Source organism: Dreissena polymorpha, chromosome 12, assembly GCF_020536995.1.
Source record: "Dreissena polymorpha isolate Duluth1 chromosome 12, UMN_Dpol_1.0, whole genome shotgun sequence".
Taxonomy (NCBI): Eukaryota; Metazoa; Mollusca; class Bivalvia; order Myida; family Dreissenidae; genus Dreissena; species Dreissena polymorpha.
This window is the reverse complement of record NC_068366.1, coordinates 58,619,338-58,644,176: the sequence shown is the minus strand read 5'-3', so window position 1 is coordinate 58,644,176 and position 24,839 is coordinate 58,619,338. Positions and strand designations below refer to the sequence as shown.

The window sequence follows — 24,839 nt, the reverse complement described above, 5'->3', positions numbered from 1 at the left end:
TAGGTGGTACGTCAGTCAAGTTGCGAGAGATCTTGACGCAATCACAACAGGACACAGCAAACTAAGTCCCAATTAAGCCATCACAGTTCAAGCTATACTAAGCCAATGCTCCGCCCAACGGGCCAATATCACAGACTATGTATTTGTAACTTATGCATGAATATGCCATTCTTTCAAAATCACCTTACCAATGTCGCGCAACAAATCCCAATAAATAGTTAATGCAACGGTTTGGAAAGATGCCGAAATGTCATCGTTTCGTAAGCCCATTACACGTGCTGTTTCGCAATTACATTCGAATTTGTATAAACGTTTGATTACGGTATTTAAATTATCCTCTCCAGATACCTAAAGGTCAAATCATGTAATGTGTGGGATTTCTGGCAACATTCTAAAAAAAATTGGCGTTTAGATTGGGCGAGTGTTTGCTTTGTATTTGTTGTTTAATAAATCTAGCCACGCCAAAAAAAGCGATTCGCAAACGCGTGGGTGGCAATATTGTTCTCTTCATTACATACCTACTTACTAACATCGTCAAGACAGAGATGGCGCCGTGATACAAATAAAGGTTTATAGTGACAAACAATTGAAAATGTATTTAATAAAAATGCTGATTGCAAAAGGTTTTTGAGCTGAAGATGGTAGTTAAATGGATTTGGTGCGACACTTTTTATTTGGCATAATGCGGAACAATTGTACAAACTATGTAAGACAACAAATATGTTTGCTATGAATTTCAATTCCATTCTTTAAGTGAAAAAAACACACCCGTGTATGCAATAACAAATAGTATACAGTTGTTATAAAATGCATTTTTATACAATCCAAATATATCGAAGCATTTAACGAACAAGTGTTGTACCGTAATGTGATCATCGTGCTATTTCTACAATATTGCGTTTTCCTTATTTATAATGTTATATTTATAGCATATCTGTATCCATGTCATTGTTTAGCTTATATTGTATTGTGTATTACAGGTACATACTGACATAAATATCACCAATTATGTTATCGTTTTATTTTCAGTCCCAATAACGGCAATTACGGTAAGCACCAAATGTGTTGCTGAATCAGTCAAACTGAGAATCGCGTACAATACAGAGCGATGCTAAGCAACAACATTCCCGTCATATAATAATGAATCACTCAAAGGCGATACAACGTTTTTGTCATTTATTTACGCACATAACAAAGATCACCAATACCTCGTGCGACATTTCTATCGCTGTTCTTCTGCACATCCTCATTGCGCATGACATTTACCGATCATCCAATCAAAGTTCCAGAACGCCTTCTCAGCGATCACAGAGTCTTTCTAGAAGACCTTATAAATATTCACACTCGCCTTATCGGATGCCTATGTCGTATTTGACCAGAAGGGACATTATGTTATAGATAATTTAGACTAAAGGAGAATATTGAACAAAAACGAACAATCATTTCACTTCTCGTGTGTCAATTATGTATTTGATCATAAGGGACATTTTGTTAATAAATTATTTTGACTGAAGGATAAAACGAACCATCATTTCACTTCTTGGGGGCCACGGTATTTTGTACAAACTGGGAAACTGCATAGAGCCGTATAAGCTGGCTTTTCGCCAAGCCGTTGTTTACCAAGTCGTCGCACATACAGACAAAATGACGGATAAATCCAGCAAAAACAATAACCACGTGAACGGGCATCCGCCGCCTGAGCGCGTTCCATCCAAGACAATCGAACCTCCGCTCAACCCCGGTGTGGCAAACATCCGAGGATACCCGACCATAGGCGGTCTTGAGCCACAGTCGAGCCGTGGGGCCGCGTACATGCGCAACACCGCGCGTATCGTGAAACGAGATAGCCACGATGAGAAACGAGATTTCGGCAAAGGAGAAAAGTTTAAGTTGAAGAGGAGATGTAACAGTATCGTGATTGAGGATGATGACGATATTCGAAATCTTGAGGTAAGCGCGACTTTAACGTTCCGAATATGTACTGGCAACAGTTAAGAAGGAATGTAACTTATTATTTTTATTATATGTTTGAACACATATGCATAGAGAGACAATTGCATAGTATGGTGTAAATGATTGTATTATTCGTTCGGTATGTTATTAATGTGATACGGAGAGCTAATACATGTTTTGCCCCAAAATGGCACAACGCAGATAACGAAATACTTTATTGTTCACAATCACCCAATATTTCAAGCATTTTACTAAATTTAAGTTAAACATTGTTTTCATATTATTCTTTGTAACAATTCTGTTATTTCTGGTTATTTACATTTTTTGCAGGGGATATTTTGCAAAATGAAGTAGCAATTTGGTTAATCGAGGTTTCTTTTTTCTACCGAAAAACTACACAGTATATGTCCGTCTAATTCGTGGTACTTACAATATTAAATGGTTTAATCTAAAGCAAGATAACCTAGATCATATAGTCTATATGCAGTGTAATGTAGCGCTCAATTTCACGAATGTTCTTGTGAAATAATATATTTGTAATGACACAGCACCCTCTAACTTTGATAAATTTGTCAAAATGTGGTGATACTATTTAAAGGAAAACACATGTCGAACTGAAATCATAACATGTGTTAAATTTAAACCTAATTATTTAAGCTCGATTGCAAGGAAAGGCTTTTTGAAATGATCTCGAGTACGTTTCCTGGGTAGAACCAGAACTTGGTACCGTTGAGATACAAAAAACGCCCCTACAATGGGGATCGTACACGTAACCTCCCGGTCGCTAGGAGGTCGCCATATCCACTACCGCCATGGCGACCGCATTATTCTTTGCTGTTACATATTCGAACCGGGACATAAACGATCCAACAAACCATAATCCTTCGTTTAATTTGCACCGACTTATTTGAAAAAAAGTTATTGCAACTCGCTTTATGGGGATGATGGTGAAAGCACTTTTTCAAAATCGATCCAAATACCAACACCTTTATATTAACACTCGTAGATACCTTTGGATCGTCAGTAAGACCACTAAACTTGAGTGAGTCACTTGTCGGCTTGCACAATTTGGGAGTCGCTGACTTTTGTTATCACATCAGCTAACAGTAGAATAAAATCGTGCATCTAGATAATTGCCTGAACATGCTTATAAAGCTGAACACGCCCAGTATTATTTCAGAAGCCAATATTTTTGGTATAGGTATATGTGTTTCATTGATTTTTGTTCACTGTTTGCATAAATTAGACGCTCAGAACTGGATACATAAACTTCTGCGTTCGGTTCGCCCCGTTCATTGCTAAAAATAATATATTTAATAGCAATTAAAAATAACCGCCGCGTACGTTTTCGATCGTATATGGGTGTAATATATTCAAACATAATACAGCCCCAATTGGATATATATATATATATAATATATATATATATATATATATATATATATATATATATATATATATATATATATATATATATATAAGCCTCGCTCTGGGAAAACGGGGTTTAATGCATGTCGTCCCAGATTCGCCTTTGCAGTCCGCACAGGCTAATCAGGGACGACACTCTCCGCTTTTTGTGTGTGTGTTAAGAATGTCTCGTCTTAGCAAAAGTCCAGTCAAGTCGGAAAGTGTAGTCCATGATTAGCCTGTGCGCACATGCATTGAACCAATGTTTGCCAGAGGCATGTGCGCACATGCATTGAACAAATGTTTGCCAGAGGCCTGTGCGCACATGCATTGAAACAATATTTGCCAGAGTGAGGCGCATGTTCTATGTTTTCCCGCTCGTGACACTCACTTAATTTCTTGAAAGATACATACCTAATCGTAAACCTAGACCCCCCGTGAAATATTATTATCAATAATAAAACAACAACATTAACAAGGATGCACTTGCCATTTTCCCGTTTAGTTTGTAAAAGATACACAATCTATTTTAAATGAATCTTACAAGGCGTGAACCGTCTTCTATCATTGTCTATGTATATTTGCGTTGCGAAACGGATACAAGTGCTATTTTTTCCGCTCGATTCATTCTTTTTTTAGTTTGTTCAAGATACAAAGTTTAACTTCAGTAAAACGGAATGATCTGGCCCAACGTTTGCCGTAGTATTTGCGCCAAATATCTACGAATACGATTAACTAAAGACGATGCTGATAACAAAATGACATTTTCTATATTTATAAATACGGACGAACGAACGAGCTTATAAATGAAAGAATACATGCATGAATAGATGAATGAATAAAGGAATGCATGAATGTTTATTGCCAATTGGCCAATCTGTGATACGATTCTTTAAATTACGTTGGTTTTCATATGCGCCGCATTTTGTGGGCAACCCACATCGGCAGTGCACCAGTGTCGTTAGATATTGTGGGCAACCCACATCGTCAGTGCACCAGTGTCGTTAGATACATATCGAGCATCTCTATGACTCGCACTTTTGACGAATATTAAACGTGCGTCATCGCACCCGATAACGTTCTCCGTAAGAGTATTGATCGAGGACTAAACGAAAACGTCAATCTACACATCTCACCCATCTTCGAGGAAGAGTCTGCTAACAATGATGATTCATCTTGCTTTATATAGATCTAACTCATATTTAACGCGGCATAAGCAACTTGCCACAAACTGCATATTGATTTAACTGATTTTTTTATAATTTAATCCAGTTGTTTTTTATATTAAATTCTCTGTTAAGTCTTGTTTAAACACGAGATACTGTTTCCAATCCAGATAAGAAAACAATCATTACCAGTTTTTTGGCATTGACAATGCGTTTTGCTAATGACGGAAAAACATTGCAAATTAGTTTATTATCACGTAACTGGCCTAGTCAATTTCAAAATTACGAGGACAAACCGTGCGATTTGTTTCGCGTCTTCTATGAATACTCGTTAATCATAATCATTTTTATCAAGTCGGATTTCGCAAATGTATTATTAACAATTTCAATACAGCATAAAGCCCCTCTTTTATTACAAAACAAAAATGGATTTTATCAATCATTTTAGTTTTACAACGGCTTCATAAACCGTTATAATCTATTTATTGACCAGGCGAAATTAGCATACGCACAGTTTTTCTATTCTTCAAAACATTTGTTACTTGAACCAATTCTACAGTGAGTTCAAACATTCGTAGCCTAATTTAGCAATATTATTCTGATGTCTCATGGATATCTCCTTATTAGATCAATATTGGTCTCATCATTCATAAAATGTATACATTTTTCGGAGAATGACATGTTTTCAAATATAAATTAGATATTTATGAATACGAGGAATATTAAAGTTACGTAATATGCAAATTTGTCCCATATCTACTTCCGGTTATCAGAGTGAATTTCGTCAGGGACAGTCAGTTTAAGAGCTGAATGCAAATACAGCTCGTCCCGCGTTCACCTTCCTACATTCATAACATCGGCAGACGATCAACTGCGGCACGTAGACGCCAAAATTGTTTGGTCGAAATTCGCCGTCAAGATCTCTTTGATTTTGCATCGCTTGATCGCGTGTATCTATTTCGAGAAAAATACAAATCCCATAATTCCCTTGGATTTGTCGGACGTATTTACATGCAAATTCATACGCCGGGAAATAGTCCTTCTTGGCATTTCGGGACGAAACCGAGTTGACAGACGACAAATTGACTTAGCGTCGGATGCTGGGACATTTCGCGTTTGATTCTTGCTTGAAAGATGTTATGCGAGATTTGGTCAAAATTTGTTTTCGTAATTTTATTCATGAACGGGGAGTTCAGATAAATGTCATCTCATAGGTTCATTAACCTGCAACTTAGATTGCACGTGATGCATTGATATTTTACAATGTGGAACCCCCGCAAGTGTCCTTTAATATGATGTGACCTTGAAAATGTCCATTAAGGTCAAGCTTCAGTTTTTCTTTGATTTATATTTCTATTTCAGGCATTGAATATTTTGTTGATAAATTTTAAAAGTGGTGGGTCAAGTAGATACGGGTAAATTACTTTTTCGGGTTTCATAAAGATTTGGATTGAATTATTTGCTTGAAGAATAGCGCGAAGTATTCACAAGAAATAATACATGAGCGTTCTTGAATATGTATGTGGTATATATTGTATTGCACGAAATATTTCAAATGAGACTGGTGCGTCCGTCCGTTCAACTTTACGTCCATTACTATGTGCGCCTCGTGCGTCAGTTCTATCCTGACTAGACCTCTTCTGTCTTTCAGGAGAACGTTCGCAACCTCAGAATCTCCAGTCCTTCCGGCCTGGGCAAAACCACCTCCATGATATTTACGCTTAGGAATACGGTGGGATGCCTCGTTAACGCGCTCAAAGTTTTCGAGGTACGTAAAGATTATTCGCAATAATACCTGTTGTCCAAGTTAACCTGAATATCATTGTACACACTAATTGCGTCTGCTTTTTTATATTCCAAATGTAACGTTCGTAAGGATCTAATGTAGGAAAACTGTCTTGGATGTAAATCAATTAACAGTTATAATAATACTCAGTTACGTATCCAGTAGGGTTACAAGTTAATTGACACAGAACAAGTTTCACTGTTTTCATATATATTTCGCCTAAATAGGTTTTTCCAAGCAAAACAAAACACACTTTGAAAAAACCTATTTAGACAAAATATATCACGAAAGAATAATAATACTTATTATTATTGTTATTATAATTGTGTTGAATATTATGATTATTTTTTTAATCAAGATTTTAATGATGATGTTGAGATGAAGATAGTAACGTTAGATGATGCTGGTGTTGTTGTTAATGATGATGATGATAATGATGATGATGATGATGATTAGGAGGAGGAGGATGTTAATGATGATGATGATGATGATGATGATGATGATGATGATGATGATGATGATGATGATGATGATGATGATGATGATGATGATGATGATGATGATGGATGATGATGATGATGATGATGATGATGATGATGATGATGATGATGATGATGATGATGATGATGATGATGATGATGATGATGATGATGATGATGATGATTTTGTTCATATGGTTGTGATTGTGTAGATGATGATGAGGAGTAAAACAGTGATGTTCAGAATTAGTTTTTTGTTGATAATGAGGATGTTGTTTTTGCTGTTGTTACTGTTGTTGTCACTGTCATTGTATAGCTATACATTTTTTCTTCATTGTAATTAGGAGAACAACATCAACATTGTGCACATCGAGTCACGGAAGAGCGACCGGGCGCCAGAAATGTTCGATATCTACGTGGAGCTCGAGACGGACAACATCCGGTTGCAGGAACTCATTCGGCGTCTCAAGAAGCAGGTGGCCAGTATCACACTCAACGACTTCCTGCTCCCGCAGTCGCCCGTCACAACAGCCTCCATGCCGAAAGGTGCGTGTGCAGCCCTCTGTTTACCGGTAGTCGGGTCATGCGCAGACGGTGTATGACTACTTATCAGGGAAAATTAGCGAACATATAACATACATTTCCGATTGAAAATATCATCGTTTTTAGCATCTTTCTTCAATGTTATATATAAAAACTCAATTTTTTGTAAGACATCATTGTAACGTCGGAAATCGGCTCCCGACCTTTCAAATATCTGATTAACTAAATATATTTTTATGATACAAAAATCATGACGAAAACAATAATTGTAATGTGGTTTCATACGAGCGGTTCTTAAATGGGATTGTACAATTTTTGAATGAAAACGCGTCTCCTTAGATACCTCAGCATACCGATTTACAATTAGTTCTTTTTGGTAAATTGTTTAATGGTGTATTACAATTGTGGTCGACCAATATCATGAATATTGATAAGCATTTTGATCCTGGGGTATTATGCCCTCCGTTTTCGGTAAATTCCAATAGCCGATACTGAGAAAATCGATATGAGTTATGCAGTCCAGCAATGCCGAAACCATGTCAAGATATTTATTTTATGCGGGAAATATATGTTTATGTTATAGATTTGGGTCACATTGTATTTGTTTTTATATTAAAAAAAACACTAAGTGTCTGCTTTTCAACCAAGGAAAAGCGTGGAGCGGTTCACTTACAGCATTGATTTAATTCATTTCTGTTGAAAGCGGCGAAAAATCCAACAAAACAAATACATGTATATGTAAAATCACGGTGCATGCAATAATCTATACTTTGTGGCAAGATATCAAAAAAAATGCCGACTGATGTTTACTCCTATCTATGGACAAAGAACGCAATCAACTTGGTATAACTAGACGTGAAGCACCGACAAGTGAAATACCTGTCTTAAGTGGAGAATATCGGATTGCAATTTCCATGCAAAAATAGGTGAAAAATCATGTTTGAGTCAAGATTCTCCTCACACAATTGTTTCTCCGGATTATAACTCCATATCGTTGCTTATTGGTCGATTAGAAATATTTTTAACAACAATGTATTTCTGAAATGAGGACAAAGATGATGTGGCTTAATATTTAAATCAGGTTGCGGAGCTGCCTTAATCAATTAACTTCATAATGCTCTGTGAAAAGTCGGTTTAATGCACCTGCGTAAAGTGTCGATCGAGATTAGCCTGTGGAGTCCGCACTGGCTAATCAGGGACAACACTTTTCGCCGAAACTGCATTTTTGCTAAGAGGAGACTTCTTGAAAAGAAATATATCATAAGAGCTGTAAGTGTCGTCCCTGATCAGCCTGTGCGGACTGCACAGGCTATTCTGGGACGACACTTTACGCACACGCATTAAATCCCCTTTTCAAAGAGCACGGCTCATATTGTTTGCTCATGTTTTAGACATATTAGCATCGTCGCCATGGTTTCCGAAGACGGTGTATGAGCTGGATCACAATGCCAACCGCGTGCTGATGTACGGAACGGAGCTGGACGCTGATCATCCGGTAGGTCATTTCCTGTGGTGATGTAGTACTATGGGTGGCTGTTGTGGTGTTTATGTAGTTTTGGTCATTATAGTATTGTTCATAGTACTAGAAGCAGGAGTAACGGTTATTGTAGCTGTTGCGGTAGTTGTTTTTGCCGTTATATAGGTGGTGGTGGTTGCAATATTGGATGAGGCCTGAGGTTTCTGTTTTTGTTCGTAGTGGTGGTGGTGATGTAATGGAAATCTACTAGAAATTATAGTTATACAATGTATTATATATTATATTATAACGTTGTGTAGGTTTGTGTATTGGTAGCAGCAACAATAGGAGAAGTTACATGTAGTAATACACTTTACCGATAATAGTACTCCTTCATGCCTTCAATTTTCAGGGATTCAAAGATAAGAACTACAGACAAAGAAGAGAATGTTTCACACAACTAGCACTGAACTACAGACAGTAAGTTTATTCCAATATATACTTTTTTGTATTAACGATGCCAAACTATGGTACTGATAAATACAGAATTTGGTTTTATAATAATTATTTTATTATCAGATTCTCTTGTAATAATATTGAGCTATAAATTTACTGATGTTAAAAAACACATTTATGAAAAAACACATTTGGGTAAGTTGTTTTTTTAAATGAATTACTCAAATGAAATTGTCAATAAAATTTAAATAAGTTATATTTCGATGCCAAAATTATAATACTAATACAAAAGCAATGAAACTTGTGCTTACATTTTCTAAAACTGGTATTCAAGCCTTGAGAAAAATTAAAAAAAAATCAATTAATGTTAGAACAGTTTACTTCAAATTGAATCTGTGTTACCTTTTTGGCCAGCTGTTTCACATCTCTACCTGCAAACGTTTCATGTTGACATATTTCTATTTGTAATACCGGTACGTCACATTAAGGACTTGATTACCATCACGTCACGTTCTAGATCAAATAAAGAAACAAGGCCATATATCAAATACTGATACAATCTATTGTTTATTTTAATGCAAGCCAAATTTCAGATTTTGTTGGTACACTTGGGACAAATACTTTCAAAGTCTTAAAACAGACGAACATCAACGTATACCACTATCAGTACTGATATTTATTAGATACATTGTATTATTAGATATTTATTAGATATTGTGAACTTTCACAAACTAATGTTTGTAGTATACTGATATAGCTTTTTGTGCAAAAATATTTCACTAAACAATAATGTGATGGCAAATCACAATAATTTGCAATATTCAACATAGAATCTGATTTCAAAATATTGTCAATGTATTCTATTTTCTATGTGATCATGGACTTCCTTTATCAACCCTTACGGTAAACTATGGTAGTTTTTGGTTCTTAGATGATTGACTAATCTGGTTGATCAGGTGTGGTAACTATGCTTCATTGTTCTTGAACTTACCCGTTTATGCTATTTGTTTGTGAGAATAGATTTGGCGAAAATGTGCAATAAGAACTGTCATCGCCCCGTCAAATAATAATCACGCTTCAGTCACGTTCCAATTATTATCGAATCAGTGTCAACGAATCGCCCATATATCGAGTAACCTAAAATAGCATAATATGTTCGTATGGTGTTCTTAGAACTTGTATCAGTCGAGTTTGTTATGTATAGTCGGATAGTAGAAAAGGCATATTTTCTGTTTCAATAACTTACTTGTTACCGGACCATTATTTGTGAAAACAAACGCCCAATCGGCTTTGGCGACTATACAACTGTGTTCTAGTAATTGCTATATATGAGCCGTGCTATATGAAAAGGGGGGGGGGGTTAAATGTATGGCTATGGCTAACGCACAGGCTAATAACAGACGGCACTTTCAGCCTAAACTTGATTTTTGCTAAGAAGAGACTTGACTTGAACAAAAAATATCATAAAAGTGAAGTGTCGTCCCTGATTAGCCTGTTCGGACTGCACATGCTAATCTGGGACGACACTTTACACACATGCATTAAACCCCCTTTTGACAGAGCACAGGTCAGATATACATTTTGCAAGTTTTGAAGTCAATTGTGACCATGGCCAAGCCACTGTCCAATACGCACTTCACATGATTGGAAAGATAAGGCAAGAACATAACAAATAACAGCAATGAAAAATAACATTACCGTGAAAATATATATCTCAAATCGGTGTGTGCTTGCATCGAGACTGCCATTTTGAGCAGAAAATTAGTACAAAAGATGTGCGGCTAGAAACTACTTTAGGAATGAAGTAAAAATAAAGTTTATGACTGCTTTAAATGTAGTTATATACCATAAAATTTATATCAAAACAGATCAATTTTGGCATTTATATGCATCATGCACCCAATCGTTGAAGCTTGTTATGAAACTGACATCATGTAACCCTGCTTTAAGTTTGCAAATAAATACAAACAACGAATATGATAAAATTCAAATTCGATGGCAAATATTGCAGTATAGTTTAAATTATACATTCGTCGGCAGAACCAAAATAATGAGTTTTGTTCATGCGTTTGTTGTTGTTCTTTTTCTTTCTTTTAATATGTTATCAATTACGAGTTTGCATTAGGGTGTCTAACGAGTAATGGAGCGACGAACTCAAAATGCATGTTGAACTGTGCGTGAATGGGCAATGAAGTTTACCGTATTGCAATTTTTATGGAGATTATACACTTAAAGAAACTTGTTCACAATTTCCTTAGATTTCGAATTTTATCCCATGTTATTCATTTACAACTTTGAACATAGTTACCACATTTTTCAAGTAAAATAACGCAACACTTTCAACCCGTATATAAATTGTCAATATGCCGACCTTTGTACTCTGCCTTGTAAGTTGTATACCAATGCGGACTGATTCAACTCGTGCACGTTTTTTCTCGTGAGCAAATTTTAATCCTTCGAATTCTACTGCAACCGGTTGATGTTTCCAAGCGTTTTCTAACTCGCTTTCCTTTACAGAGGGCAACCGATTCCGAGGATCGAATACACTGAAGAAGAGAGGCGGACTTGGTAAGAATATTTGACAGTTAGGCAGTTTTTGTGTCAGACTTGACTATCGAGACAAATTCGCTGGAACAATGTCGTAAGACTGTATGACCACATACACATGTACACTGTAGCTCAGTATTGACGACCAGAGCCCTACCTGATTCACAATCATATACATGTATGTACATAGTCATATCTGCACTGACGTATAGCACCGATGTCAGAAAAGAGTTCATGTTTAAAAAAAAATGACAGTTAAAGATCTATTGTTAATATGTCTGCAAAACCCATCCTGCTCTTTCCTAGTACATTACAAGCATTCCTATCGGTGGGCACCATGTAACACGTGCTAATTAGATATTGAATTTTCTGGACAGTTCTGCCCCCATGTTTTTTTTCTTGCAATATTAATTTGTAATTGTTGAGGAAGCAGAATCAGGAATATTGCATCGGAAACCAATTGCTGCTTAAGTTGGGTTTGCGACTCGACAAGGAAATGTTAAGTGAAAACACTGTCTCTATGTAGAACTTTTATAATGGCCATGCGGTCCCCGCGCAGTGATTTCATGGTTCCATATACTGTTTGAACCACTACGAGTACAGATTTGGTTATGGCCTTGACCCTTGACAATTCACCACATGCATGGTAGAAATTGAACGATAGTTGTTATTCAGAGTGCAGAGAAAAATACTTGTTTTTTCCCGCTTATGCACATATATATCAATAAAAATTGTACTAATACATGGAGCCGTGTACTATAATTCCAACGTATGTGACCTTATGTATTTTGTCAACATTTGACTATTCGTAAGGGATAGCGAAAATAATGACACCGTATCCCTTTTGTAATACACACACACTCTAAAAAAAAACCGAGCTGCATGTTCATGGATTTTTATAGGGCCTCTAATATCAACACATTTCTATTAAATTATTTCTACATCATTCATTCATTCAAAAGAGTCAATACTGTTTCAAGCGGATGGTTCATACAAATTATCTTTACTTAAAGCGGGTATATACGATTTTATATATGTGTTTAATTGTTATATTGATAAAATATGTTACAATAACACAAAATAGGCAAGAAAAATTATACATTAAAGTCGAATTTCATAAAATGCAGCAAAGAAAAATTAGCGCCCCGAGCCGATTGTGACGTACATATTTTCCTACAATAACCGAAGCATTCGTCTTTGTATTAGGGTTGGAGGTAGTGTTCGTGTGTCGTATGAATAGATATCGTTGCAGGAACTCAAATAAACCGTTAAACTAAGTTTAGATTTACATCGTACATGTATGGTATACATGCTGGCGAATTCGGCTGTACAGCCGTTTTCAATTTCAGAATTAAATATCTGGCTTATTTCGCATTTTTCGACACATGTTCTTCTTAACTTTTATTTTAATTTATATTAATATATATATATATATAATAAGTTTTGTACACATTTTATATAAATTCATAAATATTTGACAAAATCGTATATACCCGCTTTAACTTCGTATCGTGTACGACATTGTTAAAAAAACAATTGCACGTCACAATCGCTTAATAGCTCTTTGCAAAATTGAATACAACGGTAATTCTTTGTGTAAACAAATGCAAATTCTTTCCATACAACCCTTTGCGGACTCATGATAAAGCGGTAATGACTGTGGTAGTTGAGACGTGGGCAAGGCACGAATCTCATTTTATAGGTTCATAGCTGTCCAATGCGTGTACTTATTATATGTATATAAAACGTTACAATTTTGAGCGTATATTATTTAAGTGATTATTTTTATGCCGCCGAAGGAGGGCATATAGTGATCGCACTGTCCGTCCACCCGTCCGTCCGTCTGTTCGTCTGTCCGTCACACTTTACGTTTAGGTTTCGAAAAATGCTCATAACTTCTATGTCGCTTCAGATAGCAATTTCATATGTGGCATGCATGTGTATATGGACAAGGCCTTTCCATACGCACACAAATTTTGACCCCTGTGACCTTGACCTTGAACGTAGGGTCCGCGTTTAGGTTTCGAATTCTGCGTTTAGGTTTCGAAAAGCTCATCACTTCTATCAAGCGTTTATAGGGGGGCATAAGTCATCCTATGGTGACAGCTCTTGTTTATTTCTTTAATAAATCCGCACACACCTGAATCTCAGCCCCTCTACATCATTTTGGGGGCATTGTTAACCCACTTATGCCTAGTGGACTCTCCCATCCTTCTAAATTGGATCAATTTATTTCCAAAATAAGGGATGTTTAGTATATTTATTTCTATATTTAGAATATTTCTTAAAGAAATTATTTTAAGCAAAAAGCGAAGACCCCGATGAGATGCCGCTTCATGCGGCGTCTCATCTGGGTCTACGCTGTTTTCCAAGGCCTTTTTTTCTATACGCTAGGCATAAATGGATTAATACATATAATTATTTCTACGGCCATTCACAATGCTAAACCCTGCTTACCCAGGAACAATCTAAGTAGATTAACTGACCGCCTTCATATGACTGAAATAATGTTGCAAACGGGCGAAACATCCAAATAAACGAATACACATTCGACAGGGCGACTGTTTTTCGTGAGCTGACGGCACTTTACCCTACCCACGCGTGTAGGGAGTACCTAAGGAACTGGAAACTGTTGGAGGAATGCGGGTACAGGTAGGGCGATCATGTGCTCACTTTTCATAATGTTTGTGCTATCAGACAGGGCATAAATTTCGAACGGTGACATATACTTTCGTTTTTTCATGTAGAAATAATATAATAAGTTACGTTTAATGGACAACATATATAATAGGAAATGTATACAGTTATTAGTGTTACGCCACTCTCCCTTTTGTAGAGATATACTTCTGCATATTAATAAATACATTCAATAGTAAAATAAAATAAATTGTTTGATAATGTTTTAAAATCAAGTTCACACCATTTGCATTAGCCATACCAATACACGCACATGCAAAAAAATATATCAAATAATAAACGCGCCCAAAACCTGTTAATTGTATGTTTCTTCTGCAGAGAAGACAACATTCCACAGCTTCAAGACGTGTCGGAGTTTCTGAAAGGTATGGATACCATTATTGCATCCCCGGGGTGATAATGACACTCTCACCACTGCGCTTTATATCGATAGGCATGTATTAGACGTCAAACAGGGCGTATTGTGTTTAATTAGCACCATCCTACATACGACACGAAATCCTTGAATATCAGTTTTATACTATATACATCGAAAGAGTGGTCTTTAAACAAAAAATTATCACGAGGAACTACGTTTTCCTTCTTTTGCGTACGTTTTTGCTTCGTCCTCTTTTTACTTGCATGTAACCAGAATATTCCAATGAGTGTCCCAAAAACCGCATAGAGGTTCGTAGCATATCTCTATCCCTGTCGCAATTACAAACCACGTATTGGTGGTTGATTCAATTATTGTTGTTATTGTATATGATAAAACGTCTTGTTTGTGTTGTGTTATTCTATGTTTTATGAAGGAACAACACATATATATATTTAATTCAATAATGTAGAAAAATAACATCAATGTGCATGCAATAAGGAAAAGTTACATACAGATCGCAGATCGAACGATTTTTACAGCGTCCATAGGTAATCCCTAAAGTTGGTTAAGGTCCTAGACTAAATGGGCTTTACGGCGTCAATGAATGCGCTAGTAAGAGACAATCTTAGACACGACACCTGAGTTAAAAGCATAAACAATGTTATATAACGGAAAATACATGCGACGCACTTCACGTCTGTGTTTACTTTCCGAAAGGATAATTGTGAAAGTCTATTAACAGTATTCATGTCTAACTACTATTGTCGATTTCATCATTAACACAGTCGATATCACATATTATTATATTATCCTAATGGCAAGGTAACAAGTGCACCTGTTACGGCGATCTGATTGTTATATCATCTAATTATGTTCTCTTTACTTTCTCCCGCGGTGTGTATGCATACAATTCCCTTCGGTGTCACGTCACCAATTGCCGTATTTACCGTGCATCGCCACTCAGCCTCGTTTTAATAGAGCACGTCGTTGGGTTGTCAGGGACCCGTAAGTGCCCGGATGGTATGCCCTCCCACACTGTCGCCTGAGTGTTTACAAGAAACTGATTGAAAACGATGATTACAAAACAGGCTAAATAGCATCTAAATGCAAAGCTACCCGTATTATAGATGGCACTCACCTCTTAGCGTCATAGTATGACTGTTAATAGTATTGTTTGTTAGATTCTCATATTAAAGAAATAGTAATTGTGATTTACTAAGTTTTACTTTGAGATAATACCTGCAAAAATTCCGCAATTTTTCACTTACTATTTTATAACTAGAATTATTATTTTATAATAAGAAGCTACTATTATAACTAATAATATAAGTAGAACGTATAGTATTTTCCATCTCTACATATATAATTCAAACAATAAAATCACGTTCTACATGAAAATCAAGACTTTAAATTTTAAAAAAAAGGTCGCTTCCACAGATGTTGCCGTTTATAAAGCGGAAACTGTGATATTGTAAACATAATTATATAGCATGCACGTTCAGCGAAAATCCATTTGATACATACACTTATCAATCAATGCATCTTCAACAACTGATCAGTCGCATAATAATCGACCGTTCAGCACACTCTTTGTTGCATGTCGGCGAGACAGCGGAATCTGATCAGTTCTTTAGATTGACAAAAAGTAAATGGTCCATTTCTTTGTGCAAAACCGCAAACTGATAAGTGGTCAGACAAATAATGCCCCCCCCCCCGGTTCCCTTTTCAGGTCGGACTGGTTTTACCCTGCGCCCAGTGGCCGGGTACCTGTCGTCGCGTGACTTCCTGGCCGGCCTGGCGTTCCGTGTTTTCCACTGCACACAGTATATCCGCCACGGATCGGCACCGCTGTACACACCGGAACCGTAAGTATAATTGATAATTTTGTTGGCGGAACTATTGGACGAATTGAACCGACCACCGTTTCCACAAGCTCTCGTAAACGAGTTCAGACTCGATTCTCGCAACTTAACTTTGCGCGTTTAAAAAAATCAATGTGTTTAATTTTCTGATCGTAACTAGCTTACGGTAGGTTTACCTAAACAGTCCATATGGCACGTCTTAATTTTTCTAGTAAAAGAAGTTTCCATAATTCTGTAGTGTATGAAGCTGAAAACATCCGAACGTGTTGGGCACGGCTGTTGCTGAAAACCGAGTGGCGTACACGTTTGTTCTAGATGAAAAATAGATACGACTTTTGATAATGAATCCTATCGATGGGGATATGTATCTTATAATCTGCATCGGTGTCTCAAATGTCGAATTCACATCCTGCAATTTCCATTTATATGATACTGAAAACCAACGCCGGATATTTGTTGTACTTTTTTAACATTCCTCGTCTGCAAAAATCGACACAACCTCTGTTTAGACGTGCAATACACTTAGATGGTTAGTAATCAGTAAATCAAAGCCCTATATGGTTACAAGGTAGCCATCATATACTAAAAATATCTCTGTTTCGTATATCTTTTTCACGTTTTTTTTACAAAAAAATATTCACTATTTTTTAAGAAACCTATTGACGAAGCAGAGTTCAATGAAACGTTTTCAAAATTCCAACGTTCTACATCGTTTTCATAATTACTTTGGCCTCCATCCACAGGGACTGCATTCACGAGCTGTTCGGCCACGTGCCCCTGTTCGCGGACCCAAGTTTTGCGCAGTTCTCCCAGGAGATGGGCCTCTGCTCCCTCGGGGCGTCTGACGACGAGATTGCCAAACTCGCAACGGTGAGAATAATGTTGGAGCATGAGATATATAAATATATGTTTTGATTAAAATCATTAGGTCAATAAACTTGATGTAGCAAAAACTGTATCGGAACGTTATAATTTTTACCAATAAGGTAAGCTCGCCAAATTTGCAAACGTAACAATAAGGTTGAAGCATAAGGTATAACGGTTATCAATAGGATTTGATTAACATCATGAGTTCAATAAACTTGCGACACAAGGAGCGCATGTTTCTTGATGTAGAACAAATTACATTGGGACGTGATAATGTTATACCAGTAACGTTACGTCGCTGAAATTGAAACGAACGCATTTGAGCCTTGTTCTGAAAAAACAAGGCTTAATGCATGTGCGTAAAGTGTCATCCCAGATTAGCCTGTGCAGTGCGCACAGGGACGACACTTTCCGCAAAAACTTGATTTTCGGTAAGGCAGGACTTCATTGAAACTAAAAATACCATAAAAGCGGAAAGTGTCGTCCCTGATTAGCCTGTGCGGACTGCACAGGCTAATCTGGGACGACACTTTACGCACATGCATTAAGCCCAGTTTTCTCAGAACGCGACTCATTTGTTCTTTGGAGTAGCATAAACATACCGGTACATAATTTGTTAGCAAAAACGTAATGTCGCCAAATTTGATTTGCAAAGGTAAAAAGTATCATATCTTTAATGTCGCGTGAAATGTGCGGATACATAAACTTTAATGATCAATATTTAAGGTCACCAAGCTTGCATCGGTACGGTCGCATAATTATGTACATGTACGTTTATACTATGTAGCTCATTATTTTTGGTTACTATATGGGCGTTGTTACTATTTCTAAATTTTCGTAACGCGTTACATGCGGTTAGATACGGCGCGGTAATATTATGTAGGTAAGTATGTCGTATTAAACAATTATACTGTATGACTTATGTATGTCGTAAAATGAGTTTTGTTTTCTTCTTTGCAGTGCTACTTTTTCTCCGTGGAATTCGGTCTCTGCAAGCAGGACGGCGAACTGCGCGTGTTCGGTGCGGGCTTACTCTCCTCAGTTAGCGAGCTGCAAGTGAGTACGCATGCTCTTCACATTGGTTACCGCCCCTATCGGTAAACGATGACAAACTTCTTGCAGTGTTTGCCTCCCTATCAGTTAACGGTTATACAATCCTCGCAGTGGAAGCTGAAACCTTCCCCTTTGATAAACGGTTACAGACTACTCACAGTGGTTACCTTTCCTAATGGTTATCGGTACCAAACGCTTCGCAGAGGTCCAAAACTGTTGTCACAAATATAATCATTCAAGGAATGGAATGGATTGCGTGTTTGGTACCGTTTCTTATAATATGGAACTGCAATTTCTATATAATAGGACTTTTGAAGCAGATAAATATTTATTTAAAGCGAAAGAAAAAAAAATGATATAACCATGAACATTCAGAAAACATATAAGCCATAACAGAGTGGTTTGTAAGAAAGAGAGGATTGGATTGCGATTGTACTCCGAACCAATCAACGCTCAAGGCAGAGCTAGGTAAGTCATAATGTGTTAACATCCCATCCCCGCATTGCATATATAAAGTGACGTTACTAACTAACTGTCATCCGTATACGGAAGCGTTTGCACACCTATCAAAAATGCAAATATTACGAGAAAGTCCGCGAAAGAATAAAATAATCATTTTCGCAGTTTTGTCGAAACCTTTCCAACAAGGTCACACCCTTTTCCCCAAATCATTAAAAGCCAATGTATTCAATAAAAAATACTAACAAACAATTAAATATATAAAACAATGTTCTCGGAATGATTGCCCCCATCTAGAAAGTAATCCACAGCGCATAAGCACACCGGCTAGTTGAGGAGCGTTACCTGTGGACACAATGCACATACCCTGCTAATGTTTTGGTCACGCAACACTAAAATGTGGTTATATAACAAATATAAATAGCACGGCGATAATAAATACCACATGACATATAGGCAAAAGATGTGCAAAACAAGCCGATATCTTATGACATAAACATCTCAGCACTCGAACACAGCTCTACGTTGATCTTTACATAAGGCAGTTATGCGGAGTTTGTTATTTTTTCTGATACATAGATGTAAATTGTATTGTTTTTAGTGGTATACTTCACTTATATAAAGCAAAACGTTATACTCTCTTTGAGAACGAGATACTTTGTTTTTATTCAACATTCATACATTTTTATATCGTATGTAGCAAACTTTGAAAACATGCTTTCACGGTTAAAATCTAAAAACACCAAGTACTGGTTCGTCACAGGGTACGGACACGAGCGTATCCTAAAAGTCGATGGCAATTGAGCTAAAGTAATCAGGTAAAACCCCTTTACCACTTGGAAACGCACAAAGACGCATTAGAAAACATATTCAAATTTAAGACCTTCTTACTGGATTGAAGTTTGTAAGGCTTTATTTCCAACGATAGGATACTGACGAGCAGTTAACAGCATAAATCCTGAACAGACAGGGAGTTTCTCGCAGGCTGCTCTGATTTTATGCTGTTTGCATATAGCAATTCATTTTCACTTTGCTTTTGAGCGGGAATGGTTAAAATTAATGCATTACTTTACTCTCACCTCGTGACACGTGTTTCAGCACGCGCTGACGGACAAGAGCGTGAAGAAGCCGTTCGATCCGCTGACCACGTGCGAGCAGGAATGCCTGATCACGACCTTCCAGGACGTGTACTTCTACACGGAAAGCTTTGAGGACGCCAAGGAACAGATGAGGTAATCTACGGTGCCAAAGACAATTGTCCTACAGAGCCACAATTGCTATTAATCAACGGCGCGAACCCGACCGTAATAGTGCTATTAATCTACGGCGCTAATTCGATAATATTCTGAAAGAGCCTATATCACCATTAGTCTATGGCGCCCATCAGACCATAGTCTTAATCTTTCACTGTTGTTAATCAACGGCGCAAAAAAGACCATATTGATAAAGATCCATTATTAAAAGTATTGCTACTAATCTCCGAGCTTTTCTTGCAATTTATCTACTGCTTCAAACAGTCCATATTCTTAGAGATCAATTATTACTTTTAATCGAGGCAAAGTAGACCATATTCTTGAAGAGACTTTATTGATATTGATCTTTGGCGCTTAGACGATCGTTGTCGTATTGATTTTATATTTATATTTATCTACGACGCCAAACATACTTTATTCCAAGATAGCATTTATTGGTATAAATCTTCAGGGCCAACCCGACCATCTGCTAAGAAAGCCTTTTTTACTTCTATTAATAGCTTTAATGCTATTAATCTACGACACAAATTCGGAAATATTCTAGGACGCCCTTTATCGATATTAATCAACAGCGCCAACCTGGCCACACTAAAATATATATTGTATTGCTATTAAGGTACGGCACCAACCAAAAATATTCTATGAACGCCTTAATTGTTATAAATATAAGGTGCAAATCCGACCATATTTTAAGAGAGCTTTTCTAGCAATGTATCTACGGCGTCAACCCGGCAATATTCTAATACATCCGTTATTGATATAAATCTAAGGCTCCAAGCCAGCAAAATTCTATTAGAACCTTTATTTATATTAATCTACGGCACTAACACGACCGTTGTCGTATTGACCCCTTATTGCTATTTATCTACGGTGCCAACACATTATGTTCATAGAGAGCCTTTATTGCTATAAATCTATAGCGCAAACCCGACTATATTCTCAGAGAGTCTGTATTGCTGGAAATCTATAGCGCAAATCCGACTGTATTCTCAGAGAGTCTGTATTGCTGAAAATCTATAGCGCAAATCCGACTATATTGTACGAAAGTCTTTTTGCTTTCAATCTAAGGACCCGACCATTTTATACAAAACCTGAAATTGAGAGCCTTTAGTGATAATACGGAGCCAACCGACCTATTAGTCTACCGCACCAACTTGACGATATTCAAAGTCTTTATTTAAATTAATCTTCGGCGCCTTATGACGTAATTTCTTAAAACGAACCATTCGTCTCAGTGCAGAAACTATAATAGACATTGTACGGTATAACCCAGGCATCGAGAACCATTATTTCTGTATATGAAGACGATAAGTGTTGTTGATACAGATGGGTGTAAGCTCAGTACCCTGTTTTGCTAACTTCTCCTCTTATGGTTAAATATTATAGAGATTACAAAATGTCGGTTATTCGGTTCGTGTTAACGGTGTAATTGGTATGCTTTTGTAACAAACAGTAACACCCATACGCCCAGCAAATAAATTTTAATGCTGGATTATCTTCGACTTCACTTTTTTGGCTGGTATGATATCAGTTTCGTATATTGTCAATATTTGCATTCTAAACGCTCATATAACTTTCTGGCAATGGCATTTCGCTGACATTGTTGAACATTTGCCATCTTCAAGAGGGATACTGACATTAAAGGTTGACCAGTGCGGATGGCAACGCTAAGAAATCCGTTCCGATTAGCATGTTTTGTGACAATGTTGGTGGCATTTCAATGTGAGTGCATTTGGTCTGGTTTCATACGCATCAGGTTGCCAATTCTGGCTTATCTTCACTATTTAGTTTCACTTCATTTTATGTAGGCGATACATCATTTAAGCATGTAAATTTTTGCAATGGTTGGCTTAATGAAAATAATAGGGCAAATATTAAAAACATATATATATGGTAATTTGAAACAACATGAGGAGTTAACGGAATTGTAAAAGTATTTTTTGTTCAAACGATGGTTTACGTAACTTAGTTAGTTTTATAACGATTGGCAGCGCTCAATTAAATTGGAGTTACCCCCGTTATAATTAAGTCTAATAAAAAAAGAAATGTTTTGTGTGCCATCTGATTTCATTATTTATATCGCATACTCAATAAACATAGATACAAATAACTACAAAAGTTATCTACATTTTTATGGATGTTGGCGAAAGCTAACAATCTTTGGTGCACTTGTTACGTTTACATTTTTAAACTATAAGGATTACAAAGCTCTTATTGTTTAGGCCTTTTCCTGGCACGTGCAACTGACGCTCTGACAATTATATAACCAATTGTGTACATTGCTTTTAGTCTATTTCCTTTTTCTATATTGTCCTTTATGTTTCTTTAAAGTTATGTGTTCCTTCAATGTTGCCTCAAAATATGTAACCATCGGTCACGTGACTTCAATCCAATGAATGTTACTCTAAATATAGGCGGTTTTCTAGGAGTTTCGCAAGCACGATCAAGCGTCCATTCGCCGTTCGCTTCAACCCGTACACACAGAGTGTCGACGTGCTGGACAACACACGCAACATCGGCTATCTCGTCAGCGAGGTAGGATCATGTTTATGGAATATCAACCCCATGCGTACACAAACCTTTTTGGTTTTTCGACAGGGTGGTGCATAGCTTCGCTCGTCCGAACATTACAGAACGATGACATTAACAATTCACCATAGTAACTTGGAACATAGAAACAATTATGTTCTAAGCCGTATAATACAATTATAATCATTCTCGTTTAAGTTTCTTTCTTAATAGTCTTTCTACGCTTGAGAGCATTGTGAATGTTCCGTTTGTTAAGCATCAGGTCATTTGAAGAAATACACAAACATGTACTTAAATGACTCGTACATAATACATTTACCTTAAACTCTATAAATAATTGGTCTTAATTTTGGCCCAATGTATAATTCTTAAACTTATATGCAATTTGAGCTTTATGTTTGCCTCCATCTGTTCATACACCCATCCGTCTGCTCATTATTTCGTATTTTCCTACGCATGCCCTGCAAAGAAGTCACCTGTCAACATAAAACATGATAACGAAACTCGCAATATAAATTAAGAGCGATGACCGACTTACACGTGATAGAGGCTACAATGTAAGGGGACTGTTATTTAAACAAAAAACTTCATTCAATAATGCCTGTAATAACTATAAACGCACGGAATAATAGTATGCTAACGTTCGGTAAGTCAGTGTTTCAAAAATATGTAATAAAAGAACTGAATATGAAATTGTACACAGAAAGGAAATAGACGATGTGCCGAAGCACAATCTTTTATTGAAAGTGTTTTATTGTCATAGAGATCCTTTGCAATATCAATTAAAATTAACTGCGAGACGTCCTTAACAATTGTCAGTGATTGTTTCCAATCATCTATTTTGTTTCTTTTGTTTTTGCTTATGAGTTGTGAGTAAAAAAACTCCGAGTTATATTAAACAAAATTAACAATATATCAGTTTAAAAAATAGCCTATTCAAGCATCCGTACACCTTACCGTGCCAAATATTTTCTTAGGTGAAAGGTGAGCTTTGCATCGTAAGTGATGCGTTGCGGCGCGTGCAGCAGATAGAGAAGGCGCGCATGCGCGGAAAGGGGATCGACAAGGCCATGGAGATGTCCATTGACGAACACGTGGAAAACGGTGAACAGTCGGACGAATCGGACACACATACAGGCTATGCGAACGGTGTGCACAAATAACGACACGTTTGATTCTTATTCTTGAATGTGAAAGAGGATATTTACTAATATTGTTGATTTCATGTGAACAGTTATTAAGAAAAGGTGTCGTTGTTGAATGTGATACGATTGTATTAAGATCTATTTTTATTGTTATTGATTGTGATGTAATGCATTATTTCCTAGAAACGAAACAAATGTTTGAAATAAGCTCATTTTTTAATATTTTAAGTTGCTATGTGGTATTTGCATGAATTCAGTTAAACATAAACATATATGTGAACTTAAAAGTATGTTCATTCAACAAAACTAAAACTATTTCTCGTTTAAAAAACATAAGACATGCTAATTGCTGTTAATGAAATACAGTAGATCATAATGTATTAATACCTTATGCACTGATGTCATTTGAACTCCTGTTTTTATGCGAGCATTTTGCAATTTTCTCATTAACTCCAGAAGTTGTTCGCATAGCAACATTTTGATACAAATATTTCTAAAAGCTTTCTTCAAAATCTATTTAAAATCCCCGTTACGATAAATTTTACAAACATACGACATCTTATAATATGCACTACATTTATTGAAATCCGAGCATTAAAAGAGTCAGATGTGCGATATAAGTACCCGCAAGTTAACAAGGGAAAAGTGAACTATTAGAACAATACAATAAGGTAGAACAATAGTTAGAAATACAAAATCAGTGTGCAGGCGAACGCTTATTGTTTTATAATTCACTAATAAAATGCACTTTTGTTGTTTAAGACAAACGTTTTGTGTTCTCTGCTTGAATCTGCTAGGTAATTAAATTGCAATCTGAAAACCT

At 36.6% G+C, this 24,839-nt stretch overlaps 1 protein-coding gene across 1 annotated transcript; it reads left to right on the top strand.

Annotated features, from left to right (window-relative positions):
• The first annotated feature begins 1,387 nt into the window (after window positions 1-1,387).
• Window positions 1,388-24,839, top strand: LOC127853382 (tryptophan 5-hydroxylase 1-like). The gene is made up of 14 exons (XM_052387873.1): window positions 1,388-1,950; window positions 6,178-6,294; window positions 7,136-7,337; window positions 8,726-8,829; window positions 9,203-9,270; window positions 11,764-11,814; window positions 14,350-14,445; window positions 14,809-14,855; window positions 16,578-16,713; window positions 17,454-17,580; window positions 18,538-18,633; window positions 20,188-20,321; window positions 22,769-22,877; window positions 23,849-24,839. The coding sequence occupies exons 1-14, from the start codon at window positions 1,645-1,647 to the stop codon at window positions 24,032-24,034; spliced, it is 1,779 nt and encodes a 592-aa protein (XP_052243833.1). The 5' UTR covers window positions 1,388-1,644; the 3' UTR covers window positions 24,035-24,839.

Bases quoted from the DNA above. Each gene is read 5' to 3' on its own strand.
- LOC127853382 (XM_052387873.1), top strand. From the start codon at position 1,645: ATGACGGATAAATCCAGCAAAAACAATAACCACGTGAACGGGCATCCG. The intron at 7,338-8,725 runs GTGCGTGTGCAG...CTCATGTTTTAG, and splicing joins AACAGCCTCCATGCCGAAAG to ACATATTAGCATCGTCGCCA. The intron at 9,271-11,763 runs GTAAGTTTATTC...TTTCCTTTACAG, and splicing joins CTAGCACTGAACTACAGACA to AGGGCAACCGATTCCGAGGA.